The sequence below is a fragment of the Gymnoscopelus microlampas genome (genome assembly GCF_963454915.1).
Source record: "Gymnoscopelus microlampas genome assembly, chromosome: 15".
Taxonomy (NCBI): domain Eukaryota; kingdom Metazoa; phylum Chordata; class Actinopteri; order Myctophiformes; family Myctophidae; genus Gymnoscopelus; species Gymnoscopelus microlampas.
Window position 1 is genome coordinate 6601552 of NC_139952.1, and position 15029 is coordinate 6616580.

The window sequence follows — 15029 nt, forward strand, 5'->3', positions numbered from 1 at the left end:
TCGGAACTCATTACTTGACATTCAAAATCACCCCCATTATCTCATTGTGTGAGCCCACCGTAAGGACAGTTTCAGTTCCCTTTCAAAAAGGAAGGCGTTCTGCAGTGGTGGAAAGTAGTTAAGTACATTTACTTAAGATACATTTACTTTACTGGAGTATTTCCATTTTTCAATACTTTTACTTCTACTCCACTACATCTCAGAGGAAAATAGTGTACTTTTACTCCACTACAATTATTTGAATACTTGAGTTACTAGTTTGTAGATTTGTATTATTCTTAAAAAAACATACATTAACATCTTCAGCCCGAGGCTATATATACTTTGGCTATTTGAAAATAGCATACTGTATCTACAAGCTCACAACGCGTCGTATCGCGATGCGTTGTGAGCTTGTAGATCTGCTATTTTCAAAAGATGTCTTTACACTATTTTCAAAAGATGTCTTTACATTTTGAAAACTTGAAATGGGACATTTTTGCATAATGAGTACTTTTACTTTTGGTACTTTACGTACATATTGATGCCAATACTTTTATACTTTTACTCAAGTACATTTTGAATATCGAACTTGAAACAGATAAGAGTAATTTTACATTGTGGTATTGTTACTTCTACTGAAGTAAAAAAGTGTAGTACTTTTTCCACCACTGGCGATCTGTAATTTGTTAAGTTTGAAAATGTCATATTTCTTGTTTTCCCCAGTACGTTTCAGCAAGTTTTTCATACATGTTTCCTCACAAATACAGAATCCATGCAATTCGACATCATGTTATTTTTTTTTATTCATTTCAAAACAATATTCTGCATTAGGCTTGAGCCATGTTGTTTTTCTTTTGTATTAGAGATGCATTATATAATAGAAGCAGAGGAATATTGTATGAACGTTACAAAAGTATGAACAGGACAATTACCTTAGACGGTAGTCAGTGTGCTATACGACAAATTAGCATCTAACACAAATGTACAGCTATTAATCTTTACACAAACGTTTCAGTATTCAGGTTTAAGCAGTTACACATCAGCTACCAAAGTGACAAAATGTAACTGTAATAATAGAGCTATAATCCAAGTATTCTGTTTTGCAAGCAGTGCAATATAATGATGAGATGATTAAACAAATGTATTATCAAATGAGAGGTGGAAATTAATACAATATCGACAAACCATAATATAGCTTTAAAATAGGCTTTATATCAAAAACATGAGTGTGTGTGTGCGCACACACTCACACACGTTTGTATTATACTTTGAGGACATCAATATTTTAGCGATTTTATGAATAACATAAAATAAAATGTTGCCTAACCCTAAAGCCAAAGGTAGGCGATCTACAAGCTCACGACAAATTGTGCTGTAACATGTTCTGAGCTTCTAGATCAGCTATTTTTGGTGTGTGACACTGGAGTGCAACTAAGCATAAACCAGGCATAACTTCAACGCTAACACCCTAAACCTAACCTCTGAATGTATAATCTTAATAACTACAACCTCAATATTTTACCTACTCTACTCTAAAAATCATGTTTAACAATAATACAACCTTTTCTTTATTAGGCTCTATGCAGAGCAGCCATATTGGAAAGGGCCTCTTCTTACTTCCTTCACAGGGTTTTCCAATGATACTAATGAAGGCTTTTACGATGGTTCTCAAACTTTTAATTTCAAGGATCCCCATAATTCTCAGAGTTACACACCTTTTAAAATGCACAATATCAGCAACCCTGACTCTGTTTGACCAGAATGGAACAGAGCCTTCATTAGTATCATTGGTAACACCTGTGAAGGAAGTAAGAAGAGGCCCAATTTCTCTCCAAAATGGCTGCTGTGCATAGAGCCTATTGTGAGGACCAGGACATATCGATGGCCAAAACGCAAAACCTCCTATCTGAAAAATGTTAATTGTTGGGAAAATGAAAAAGAAAACTACAAAATGTTGTATTTTTTTTGCACAATGCTATTTTTTTATGAAACCCATCACATAATACACCGTTTCTGGATGTCTGGACTATATTACATTATTATATGTTAATTACACTGATTTCATATTGCAAATGCAGATAGGAGGTTTTTCCCCACTTTTCCTGGATAATTCTGCAGATAGGAGCTTTTGCATTCAATGTAAAGTGATTGCTTAACTACATAATGACAAATAGTACTAGCTGCAAATACATACATTTACAGCTGAAAACAGTTGCATCAGTGGTGTGGTCTAGTTTTTTTTTTGTTGAGGTATACGATAATCATTCCCTGCACGAAATGCGCGTGGTTGTGGGTATACGCTAGTGCGTTTTCAATGGATGGAATGGTTAGTAGACTGTATACGCCTTCTTCCAAAAAAATCTGCACTGTATACAGCGTAACACGGTAGAACACACCACTGAGTTGCATTGAATGCTTTTTTATTTTATTCAAAAACAAAACAAAGTTTGCAGGGCAATGCTCACAACAAGAATCTAAAACAACAACAACGTGGAGGCAGCAGAAAAAGCCTCCAGATGGCTCTGGTTGAAGAGGGGAGAGCCCTGGGGTAGTAGCAAGCCACTTGGACACAGGCCGGGGTCTGATCAGCCTCGGTTGGGTCGCCTGGAGGAGGGTGTCTGTTGAAAGACCCGAAACACCCAGTGAATCCAGGAAACAACACTGATGATGTGTCCAAGTTTAGCGCATCAGTAGATGTATTGTTAACTGAAATACTCTGGGAGCACCAGTGACAACCAGGAACAGACTGGTTGACGACCGCGAAGAGCGCTGTGACATCTGGAGAGACAGAGGACAGCCGGAGAGACGGCAACCCGGGGTGGGGAGGGTCGGCAGCCCAAACCACTTCTTCCGAGAGGAAGAACCCAAATCAAGCTACAGACACGACAAAGGAAAAATACCCCCAGGGGTGCCCGAGAGGGGGGGAGGATGAGCACCCCAACAGGACGGATTTAAGAACGACGACCCAGGACAACGGAAAAACGACGACGACAGTACAGTGCATCTGCGGTAAAACCTGCAAGAATCAGAAGGGTTTAAAAATCCATCAAGGCAGAATGAAATGTTTGACAGCGGCAGCGACGACACAACGCACAGAAGTCACTTCTGGTAAGACGCAGGAGGAGCCAGGCCCGGAGGCAACCCACAGTGCCCAGAGCCTCCTAGTGTCGCCAACACCCGCTGCCATCAGCTCACATGCCACCCTAAGCCCCCAAGAGACAGCATCATCTCCCAACAACCCACAGAGCCTCCAAAGCCAGCAAGCTCCAGCCATAACAACAGGCTGTGCGCCTTCTGTCCAACCAAGGATCAAGTGGCCCCAGTCCTCGAAGAGAACTGAATGGAATCAGTTCGATGCGGACGTAGACCAGATCCTGGAAGTGACAGCCAAGGGGGATGTGGACCGTCGGCTGAAGACGATGACCACCCTCATAGTGAACATCGCAGCTGAGCGATTTGGAACCGAGGCACCCAAGGCCACACCATCGGCCTATGCTCCAAACCACAGAGCAAGGACAATCCAGAGCCTCAGGAAAGAGCTAAGGCTGCTAAAGAAGCAGTATAAGACAGCAGGGGAAGTTGAGAGAGCTGGCCTAGCGGACCTGAGAGCCATCCTAAGGAAACAACTCTTGACCCTGCGGAGGACAGAGTTTCACAGGAGGAGGCGGAAAGAAAGAGCCAGGAAGAGAACAGCATTCCTGGCCAATCCCTTCAAGTTGACCAAGCAGCTTCTTGGTCAAAAGAGGACTGGCCGCCTTACCTGCTCCAAGGATGGCATTAACGACCATCTCAAGGCCACGTACAGTGACCCCATCAGGGAACAACCGCTAGGCCCATGCGATGCACTGACAATACCACCAGAGCCTACATCAGCCTTCAACCTGAAGGAGCCCTGCCTAAGTGAAGTGGAGGAAGTGGTGCGGAGAGCAAGATCAAGCTCAGCACCAGGCCCAAGCGGAGTGCCTTATAAGGTGTATAAAAACTGCCCAAAGTTACTAGATCGGCTTTGGAGGGCCCTGAAGGTGATCTGGAGGACAGGGAAGATCGCCCAGTCATGGAGGTATGCCGAGGGAGTGTACATCCCGAAAGACGAGAAGTCTGAGAACATCGACCAGTTTCGCGTCATCTCCTTGCTCAGTGTGGAGAGCAAAATCTTTTTCAGTATCCTAGCCAAGAGACTCTCCAACTTCCTGTTGAGCAATAATTACATCGACACGTCAGTGCAGAAGGGAGGAATACCAGGAGTTCCTGGTTGCCTGGAACACACAGGCGTGGTAACCCAGCTCATCAGGGAGGCGAGAGAAGGCAGAGGGGACCTAGCTGTATTATGGCTGGATCTCACCAACGCCTATGGCTCGATACCCCACAAGCTGGTGGAGGTCGCACTGGAGAAACACCATGTACCCCAGAAGGTGAAAGACCTCATCCTGGACTATTACAACAAGTTCAGCTTGAGAGTCTCCTCTGGCCAGATGACATCGGACTGGCACCAGCTGGAAGTGGGCATAATCACTGGTTGTACCATCTCAGTGATTCTCTTCGCACTAGCAATGAACATGCTGGTCAAGGCAGCTGAACCAGAATGCAGAGGTCCACTCAGCAAGTCTGGAGTAAGGCAACCTCCCATCAGAGCCTTCATGGACGACCTCACAGTAACAACAACAGCTGTACCAGGAGCCAGGTGGATCCTCCAGGGGCTGGAGAGCATCATGGCGTGGGCACGCATGAGCTTCAAACCTGCAAAGTCCAGGTCCTTAGTTCTAAAGAAGGGGAAGGTCACAGACAAATTCCGCTTCAGGTTGGGAGAACACCAGATCCCATCTGTCACTGAGAAGCCGGTGAAGAGCCTTGGAAAGGTCTTCAACTGTAGTCTGAATGACAGAGAGTCCATCAAGGCAACCAGTGCTGACCTGGAGGGCTGGTTGAGAACAGTGGACAAGTCTGGGCTCCCTGGAAGATTCAAGGCCTGGATCTACCAGCATGGAATCCTCCCAAGAATCCTCTGGCCTCTGCTCATCTATGAGGTCCCGATGACTGTGGTGGAAGGCTTTGAGCAAAGGGTGAGCAGCTATCTACGCAGATGGCTGGGATTACCACGCAGCCTAAGCAACATCGGGCTGTACGGGAACACCAATAAGCTCAGACTCCCTTTCAGCTCAGTCAAGGAGGAGTTCATCGTGGCACGGGCACGGGAACATCTGCAGTACTCTGGATCCAGAGATGCCAAAGTGTCCGGGGCAGGGATTGTTGTGAGGACAGGGAGGAAGTGGAGGGCAGCCGATGCCGTCCAGCAAGCAGAAACTCGACTGAAGCACAAGGCCATCCTTGGAACAGTGGCGCAAGGCCGAGCCGGACTTGGGAGCCTAACAGCGACCCGATACGACTCTGCCAGCGGGAGGGAGAGGCAGAGGTTGGTGCAGGAGGAGGTGCGAGCTTCAGTCGAGGAAGAGCGAACCAGCAGAGCAGTGGCCATGAGGCAGCAAGGCGCATGGATGAAGTGGGAGCAGGCGATGGAGCGGAGAATCACCTGGAAGGAGATCTGGGTGTGGAACCCCCAGAGGATCAAGTTCTTGATTCAGGGGGTCTATGATGTTCTCCCAAGCCCGTCCAACCTGTGCATATGGGGCAAAATAGAAACACCTGCATGCCCCCTGTGTTCCAAAATAGGGACACTGGAACACATCCTGAGCAGCTGCTCCAAGGCGCTGGGTGAGGGCCGGTATCGATGGAGGCATGACCAGGTCCTCAAAACCATCGCTGAAGCAATCAGCAAGGGGATCACAGGCAGCCGATACACCCAAGCCACAGCTAAGGCCATTCATTTTGTCAAGGAAGGACAAAGGCCGGAAAAAACACCAAAGAACGGCTCTGCTGGTTTGCTCTCCACGGCCCGAGACTGGGTGATGACAGTTGACCTGGAGAGGCAGCTGAAAATTCCACCACACATCACCCAGTCTAGATTGAGACCTGACATCATCTTGGTCTCAGAGGCCACAAAACAACTCTTCTTGCTGGAGCTGACGGTTCCCTGGGAGGAGAGGATGGAGGAGGCTCAAGAAAGAAAGAGGGAGAAGTACCAGGAGCTGGTGGAGGATTGTCGGAGGAACGGGTGGAGGACCAGGTGTATGCCAGTGGAGGTGGGCAGTAGGGGCTTTGCCAGTCATTCGCTGAGCAAAGCCTACGGCACATTGGGCATAACCGGTGCCAACCGAAGAAGAGCCATAGGCAACAACGTGGAGGCAGCAGAAAAAGCCTCCAGATGGCTCTGGTTGAAGAGGGGAGAGCCCTGGGGTAGTAGCAAGCCACTTGGACACAGGCCGGGGTCTGATCAGCCTCGGTTGGGTCGCCTGGAGGAGGGTGTCTGTTGAAAGACCCGAAACACCCAGTGAATCCAGGAAACAACACTGATGATGTGTCCAAGTTTAGCGCATCAGTAGATGTATTGTTAACTAAAATGAAAGTGCTTACAAATAAAATGTACAAAAAGGACAACAGGAATACAATTAGGTGGACTAGAAAACAACTGGCCCAGGCACCCCTCAACATAATCCCCCCTATACCCTCTACCCCCAACTCCACCACCTGAAATACCCCCCCACTCCCACAACCCCCATTCCCCCCAACCAGCACACCACACTCCCCAAACCCTCATGCCCTCCAACTCCCCTAACTCATGCAACTGGATCACCAACCTTGTGTCCAGTGTGGATAGTGGAATAGTATGTAAGATCATTGAATGTCTTAAAGAGCCTATAAGCAAGGAGGAAAGACGGATGCCTTAACCCTAGAATCACCAAAGCCAGGGAGGAGATAAGAGCAGCACACAGGGGCTTTGTCGCTGACCAAAAAGGAGAGGGTCTGAGGGAGGAATATAAGCGGAGGAAGGAGTAGCTATACCAAGTGTATGCAACTCGAAAAACAGGAGCTGACCCAAAAGATCAGGGACATTAAAAAGGTGCATGTTAAACAGAAGCATGGCAAGAGCTGGAAGCTCATCAATTAATTTCTGGCAGAAGTTCTTCTCAATCTTCCAAGATCTGGGGAGAAAGCGCAGAGGAAGGAGTTGAAACATGGTACCAGCAGAAGAAGAGGATGATCCGATGCTCTTGTCTTCCATGACCTTCCCATACCAGATCATGGACCATTTACCATGGATGAGTACCAGAGGGCCAAGGCTACTATCAAGTGAGGCAAGAGGAGGATGGAGTGACAGCAGAGGTTCTGATGTATGTGCCCATAGACGAGGTGGTGTTGGATTTCATCAAGCACACACGTCTAGTGAGCTGCCGAAGCTGTGGAGCAAAATGATCATCGATCCAGTACCAAAGTCAGGCGACCTCACCAAGACGGACACCTCCAAGGCATTAACCTGAGCTCACAAGTCGCCAAGGCGGCTAACAGGATGATCCTCAACCGTCTTAGACCCATCTTAGACCCTGTACTGAGAAACTCGCAGAGCGGCTTCCGCCCAGAGTGAACAGCAGACGGGCAGATACTGGAAGGAGTAGGAGATGAATCTTTCAGTGGTGATCACCTTCATGACTTCCAAAAGGCTTTTGGCACCATCCACCGGGGGAAACTGATGAACATTCTCCGGGCCTACGGAGTTCCTGAGAAGATGGTTCAGATGATGGAGACACGCTACTTGAGGCAGTCCAGGCAGTGCCTCAGTCCAGGACTTGAGGCAGTCCTTCAAATAACATGGGCCTGGACTGCTTCAATGGAGCAGGACCTGAAGGTCCGGGGGGCACTTGACTGGAATGCCTTGCATGGGATAAGGAGAGTGTGGAAATCAGACATGGGAGAAGACCTCAAGAGGCGGCTGTTCATATAGTTACAGTTGAGTCAGTACTGCTGTATGGGGCTGAGACATGGACCATCACAGCACAACAGGAAAGGGCCTTGGATGGAGTCTACACAAGAATGCTATGAATGGCACTAGGAGTCGCATGGACGGGCCAAATCAGAAATGTGGTCCTCTACGGGAACCTACCATGTGTCACAGACAAAGTCAGAGAGAGTAGGATGAGGCAGGGCACTGCGTCAGGCACCCATACTGTAACTAATGGCAAGCAAACTGACATTATGGGAGCCAACCCAGGGCAAAGCCAGGAAAGACAGGAAGTGCACCACCTACGTAGATGCACTTCGGCGTAACAGCTTAGCCAACAACACTGTAGAGCTCAAAACCCTGATGCTAGATAGGAGAGTGTGGAGGGCAGCTTTTCAGGAGTCCCAAGTTGGTGTTGGCTAGACCACACTCGCATCGCAAAGACCCTATTCTATATGATCCGGCCTAACTGACTCATGCCCCCCTCAACATAATCCCCCCCGTACCCTCTACCCCCAACTACACCACCTGCAATACTCCCCCACTCCCACAAACCCCACCCCCCCAACTGCCAGCCCACACCTCTCCACCTCCATAACTCAAAACCCCATTCCACTTCAGGAGTCCCGAGTTGGTGTTGGCTAGACCACACTCTCGCATCGCAAAGACCCTATCCTATATGATCTGGCCTAACTTGCCTATGCCCCCCTCAACAAAATCCCCCCCATACCTTCTACCCCCCAACTCCACCACCTGCAATACTCCCCCACTCCCACAAACCCCATAGCCCCCAACTGCCATCCCACACCTCTCAACCCCCATAACTCAAAACCCCATCCCACCCCATACCCTCGTACCCCCAAATCCCATCCAATCCATTACCCCCACTCCCAGAAGCCCCGGTCCCCATGCCCCCAACCAACACACCACAACCCCCAAACTCCACCCACCCAAGCCCTCATGCACCCCCCACCCCATAACCCCCCAACCGCCACCCCACAACTCCCACACCCCATAACTCCAAACATCACAAAGACCCTATCCTATATGATCTGGCCTAACTTGCCTATGCCCCCCTCAACAAAATCCCACCCATACCTTCTACCCCCCAACTCCACCACCTGCAATACTCCCCCACTCCCACAAACCCCATAGTCCCCAACTGCCATCCCACACCTCTCAACCCCCATAACTCAAAACCCCATCCCGCCCCATACCCTCGTACCCCCAAATCCCATCCAATCCATTACCCCCACTCCCAGAACCCCCGGTCCCCATGCCCCCAACCAACACACCACAACCCCCAAACTCCACCCACCCAAGCCCTCATGCACCCCCCACCCCATAACACCCCAACCGCCACCCCACACAACTCCAAACCCCATCCCACCCCCATACCCTCATACCCTCCAACCGACACAACACAATATTCTCATAGGGTTGTTGGCTGCCACGGTGTTCACGTGTGATTTTGATCTGCATTTAATAAAAAATCACAACATGGATGTTCACAGCAAAGCAGCAATGACAACCTCTAACCACAAGTTCAAAATGTTCAACGCCAAAACCTCCTATCTATACCTAAAAATGACCTCCTATCTACATAGATGCACATAGGAGGTTTTTACCTAGAAACAGTTAGGCTTACAAATTAATAAATAATGTTTTTTTTATGCTAATTTTGAGATCAAGACATTCTACAGTACTGTAACAAGTATTACCAATCACATTTTTGATCAACTCACACTCTTGGTGTTATAAAAGTTTCACCACCTGACACTAATCATTAGCAATCAACAAGGCAATGCAATTAACTTGACAGTTACTAACAAATACTTAAATAGTAAGGGTGGAAGACACTTTTTTATTTTGAAAATAATTGATTAGTACAAACTGAAAGACATTAAGATGGTCTACATAACACAGAATTCTAAAGTTTCAGCTCTGTCTGCTGCTCAACTAGTTCTGGTGCAGATAAGAGGTTTTGCGCTTCAACATTTTAGCACTAATTGGCACTGAACAAGATAGAAGGTTTTAGTCAAATGACTTTTCTGACAAAATGAGGGGCGGGACTATCTTGCAGACAGACTGAGCATGTGCAGCATAGCCTATAGTCCTCATCCACAGTGAAATCTGAAAATCATGAAATTTGCACTTAGGAGGTTTTGCGTTTTGGCCATCGATATATCTTTCAAATTCTACCATACTTGTGTGGGGACATTAGACCCTTCCAAGTGTAGGACCCCAAATTGAGAACCAATGCCCGAGAGGATCAAAACACTGTCATGGACTACCATTAAAATGGATATTTTCCATGAAGTTGGAGTGCAGGCTCTAGTACTTCTCAACAAATGTTTTGAAACATATTAGAAGTTGAAGACACGCATGTCAAAACAAAATAAAAAACAATGACAAATTCAATACTGTAATAACCTTCAACCAAGACAGCCCCACTTGAAATAAAACTTCCATTCCGTACAAACAGCGAATCCATTAAGCCTTCCGCGAGCGTTTGTTTGAGCTGCACCATGTCAGGGATTTAAACAATGTGATGAAATGCTGACATGGACAGAATACACGGGCACAGCGAAAAGTCAATTAAATAGCTGCCACTCAAATGTTAGCCCCAACATTTAAAAGGCAAACAAAGAAAAGTCTTCATATCTACAAAGTCACATCAAATAATTGTCTAACTTCTTATTTATACCCATTGTGACATAAATGACCAATTGTATCCCTTCAACAATGATAGCAACTGCTATTGTATAATATTACATTTGAAGATATATCACACACATTTTGGCACAATTTATCTCAAGCATGCATTGGCCTACAAAAATGTGATTAACACGAATGCTTTTCAGTAAATTCTTCCTGTATTTGATTGACATATTTGGCAACATAGCAGCGTAATTATCGACCTCGCTGCCCTATTGATTTTAGTCTCCAATTTGATTAGTGTCAAGATCTGTCACAGGCAATGAACGGCCTTTTATATACTAAAGTACTTTGTCAGTGCGCCAGAGATATTCAATTTGACAGGCGACAGCGCTGTGCTCATTTAGGAGGCAAATCGATACTCCTGCCTGACTCATGGCCAATAATCTGTTGTCACTTCACAGTGAAACATGGCCACATTATGACCACATAGGCTACGTTGTCCCTTTGATTGTATACTGGTGTTGAAGGACGACTTTTCAACCTATCTTCATACACTTGGTCCCCACTAATGCTCATTATATGATGGCATTATATTTGTGTCTACTCACTCTGCGTCTCATTGGGCGGCTGAGGACATTTCAAACCAGTGACTTCGAAACTAGATTTCAAACTTTGACTTGTTTGTTTGTATCAATGCCAGAACAATTTATTTTATTTCAGCATGCTACCTTTCCAGGAACAGAATGAGCTTGGATTCCCCGATGATGTCATTGGTAGGCAGGTTTCTGAACAAACTGTCCGCAACCCACCAATAGTCCATATTCACACGGCGGCCATTTTGGAATTTAACATCGCGTTGCTGTGGCAACTGGGGTGGCAACTGGGGTGGCACTTCATTGACTTAATGGCAATATGGCCGCCGTGTGAATATGGTCTATGAGACACCGATTGAGTAGACAGAAATTGTGCCTTCTTATAATGAGCATTAGTGAGAACCAGTTATATGAAGATACGGTTGAAAATGGGTGACGTTCACCTTTAAAGCATCTCACAAAATGTGAGTGTTCATACTCTGTCGTCCACAGACTTCTGCTGTGACTGTTTAGTGATTCTAGAGTTCCACGGTGATTCTCACAGTTTCCCAGTTGCCCTTGACAGTCTTGTAGGTGAAGAACAGAACCTGCACATCCAGGATTCAGTGATTCTATACAGTAGAGGGGTTGTGTCCATTTAAACATTCATCTATTCATGGCAGACATTATTCTCAGTCAAAGGGGACGTGTTTTTTTTCTCCAAAGTTCTTGGAGTGTAGCGTACTGAATACCAAACCAGATTCCAAAATTCTCTTTGAATTTCAGTAGACTCAGTAACCTTGTTGTGCGTCCAGCAGACAGGGCAATGCTCTTTTGTTTGTGTCTGTGCTGTTTAATGCACAACAGACTTTGAGATTTGTGAGGGCTTTGAAGACAGAGATGAAAACATGGATGTTTTCTCCTCTCCTTGGAAAAGGAGAGGAGTCACAATCTGACTGCTGTTGGAGAAATGGAACATTTTGAATGCACGTCTCGTTGATACCCAAGGTTTAGAGTTAGGGATAATGTTCTTTTCCAGAACATGGAGGACTTTGAAGCAGTAAGGCTATTGTTTAACAACGTCTTTGTTTTGGCTAATTAATTTCACTTTAAATCGTCCATGACCTAGCAGCCAAAACTAGTCCCGTTTAAGGGCTTTTTCACACGGAACCTTATAATGAATTTTCAATGAGAGGCATGTGGACAGGGTGGGAGGTGTGGGCAATCTGACAGGCGGAGTGAAAAACAGATACGATGGCGTGAAATTGTCATGTCCACGCTCGCCTCGCGCACGCACCTGTCCGCAACACAAGTTGAATTGTGGTAAACTTTTTTTCTACACGATGCACGGTATCACCTGGCTTTTACTCACGGAGCGATCGTCTGCCTGTGAACACAATGCGACCCTGCGGATCTAGGCGAGAACGCAGGCACTGTGTCGCTCCCGTGTTAAAAGCCCTTTATTCTGTCCTCTTTGATGGACGTTTGGGTGTCTGACCAATATTGTACTTTTTGCTGCACAACATACAGACATTTAGGTCGTTCTTTTGTTTACATAATGAAGAAGCCCTGTATAGTTGTGCGTGGAGCAGACAATGGTAGTTTTAATTCTAAACAGATATATATACAGTATGTATGACAGTTTGAACTATCGTTTTCTGTTTAACATACCTTCATAAGGCATCACATTTTCTTTAGATAAAAAACCTGACTCCATTTTGTGATTTGATCTTTTTCCCAATCAGTGAAAAAACATGATAGGAATGAATCGTATTTTGCGTCACTGAATCTCTTTTGCCGTTCCTTTGAATGTTTCCAGACGTGACTCCCTCTTGGACATGCCAAGGTACTCTCAGAGCTCTGTGATAGAGGTTTGTGTCCCTCTCAGAACTCTGTGGTAGAGATCTGTGTCACCTCTGACTGCAGATCTTGCTGGATCCTTCGGGAACGAGAGCCGCGGGGGATCCGCTCCATGCCTAGTCATACCGGCTTCTTCCCGGGTTCCGACGGGGCGCAGACGGACACCGGTTCCCTGGTGGCGTTCCGACCTCTGCTCAGGCTGTTCTGGTCCGGCATGGGCCGGCAGGGCAGGCAGAAGTCCCGGAAGCACCTCTTGAAATTCTCGTCCAGGAAGGCATAGAGGACGGGGTTGAGGCTGCTGTTGGTGTAGCCCAGGGCGATGCACAGGTGCCAGCTGGCGATCACCAAGGGGTTCCTGGTGTCAATATCCACCATGGTCTTGACGATGATGAAGATGTGGATGGGCGTCCAGCAGATGATGAAGGCTGCCACGATCACCAGCACCATGCGGGTGATCCTCCGCATGCTGCGGTCCTTCTCCTTGGAGCCGGACAGCAGCCGCACGCTCTTCAGACGCAGGATCATCAGGCCGTAACAGATGGTGATGACCATCACCGGCACCACGAACGCAAAGATGAACACGCAGATCTTAGTCACTGTGTCCCAGTACCAGTCTGGTTCAGGGAACTTCAACATGCAGATGACTTTACCTGGAGAGAGAGAGAGAGAGAGAGAGAGAGAGAGAGAGAGAGAGAGAGAGAGAGAGAGAGAGAGAGAGAGAGAAAAAATTATTCATTGAATACAGTATCAAGTATGTGATATGACAACCAGTGTTGGTGGGGACTGATGCGTCTGGGGCGACAGTGGCTCAGGGGCAGAGTGGCCGGTAGAGCGGCCGGATGGAAGCTGTGAGGTTTCCAGTTCGATCCCGGGCTCCCCCAGAGTTAGTGTCGAAGTGTCCTTGAGCAAGACGCTGAACCCCTAATTGCTCCCGGTGAGCAGGTTGGTGGCTTGTATGGTTTCCTCCGCCATTGGTGTATGCATGTGTGTGTGAATGGGTGAATGTAATGCACAATCTATGTAAAGCGCGTTGGATAAAAGCGCTATATAAATGTACCATTTACCATCTTTTCATTGCTGTCAGTAACCAAAGGTTGGTTACTGACAGCAATGAAAAACACTAGGGTGATCCTTTCTTTCTCACATAACCATAGCCTTATTTAGTCACAAAGACAAGGTGTCACAATCTGGATTCGTCCATTTCGTTCCTTTGTTTTCAAGTCATGTTCTGGCCTGTTTCCTGTTGTAATTATGTAGCTGTTGCCTGTCTTGTCTCTCTGTTAGTCTATCCAGTGTTGATTGTCCATGGTCTTTTCAGTTTCCCTGTGTATTCTTTGAGACACACATACAGGTGTTTTGGGGCTTTGCCGAATCCACCATTCCTTTGCCAAACAACACAGCTTTCACCATTGGATTGCATTACGGAACGTACACATTGTCACATTGTATATATTTTTTCTTTTCACCATAGCACCTTTCCGCTATTCTTCCTTTAATCATTATGCCCAAAAGAGGGACATCGGGTTGAAAGCGGTTCAATGATTTTCTCACAAGTTGTCATCTGTTCTTTGGACCTTTTAAGACAAAAATAAGTAAATAGAAATAATGTGGGGGAAATGGGTGAATTGAATCACTTGTTTTGGGCAGTGGCGGAAAAATTACTCAAATTCTTTACTTAAGTAAAAGTACCAATACTGCAATATAAAAATACTCCGTTACAAGTAAAAGTCCAGAATTCAAAATGTACTTGAGTAAAAGTACAAAAGTATTGGCATCAAGATGTACTTAAAGTACCAAAAGTAAAAGTACAAAATATTTGAAAATAGCAGATCTACAAGCTCACAACGCGTCGCATCGCGACGCGTTGTGAGCTTGTAGATCTGCTATTTTCAAATAGCCTAGGTATAAAATAGGGCTAAAGTGGTTCATGTATGTTTCATTATATCATACTTTATATCTGCAAAGTAACTAGTAACTAAAGTTTTCAAATAAATGTAGTGGAGTAAAAGTAAAATATCTGCCTCTTAGGTGTAGTGGAGTAGAAGTAAAAGTATTGGAAATTGGAAATACTCAAGTAAAGTACAAATACCTCAAAATTGTACTCAAGTACAGTACTTGAGTAA

At 46.1% G+C, this 15029-nt stretch overlaps 1 protein-coding gene across 1 annotated transcript in view; it reads right to left on the bottom strand.

Moving 5' to 3' along the window:
- Positions 1–13026: 13026 nt before the first annotated feature.
- Positions 13027–15029, bottom strand: part of LOC311061605 (delta-type opioid receptor-like) — a gene marked incomplete at both ends in the record, with an annotated part of 38558 nt that continues 36555 nt past the window's right edge. The window contains one exon of the mRNA XM_084080288.1: positions 13027–13556. Within this exon, the coding sequence (XP_083936414.1) occupies positions 13027–13556 (530 nt within the window). The remainder of the gene's footprint in view (positions 13557–15029) is intronic.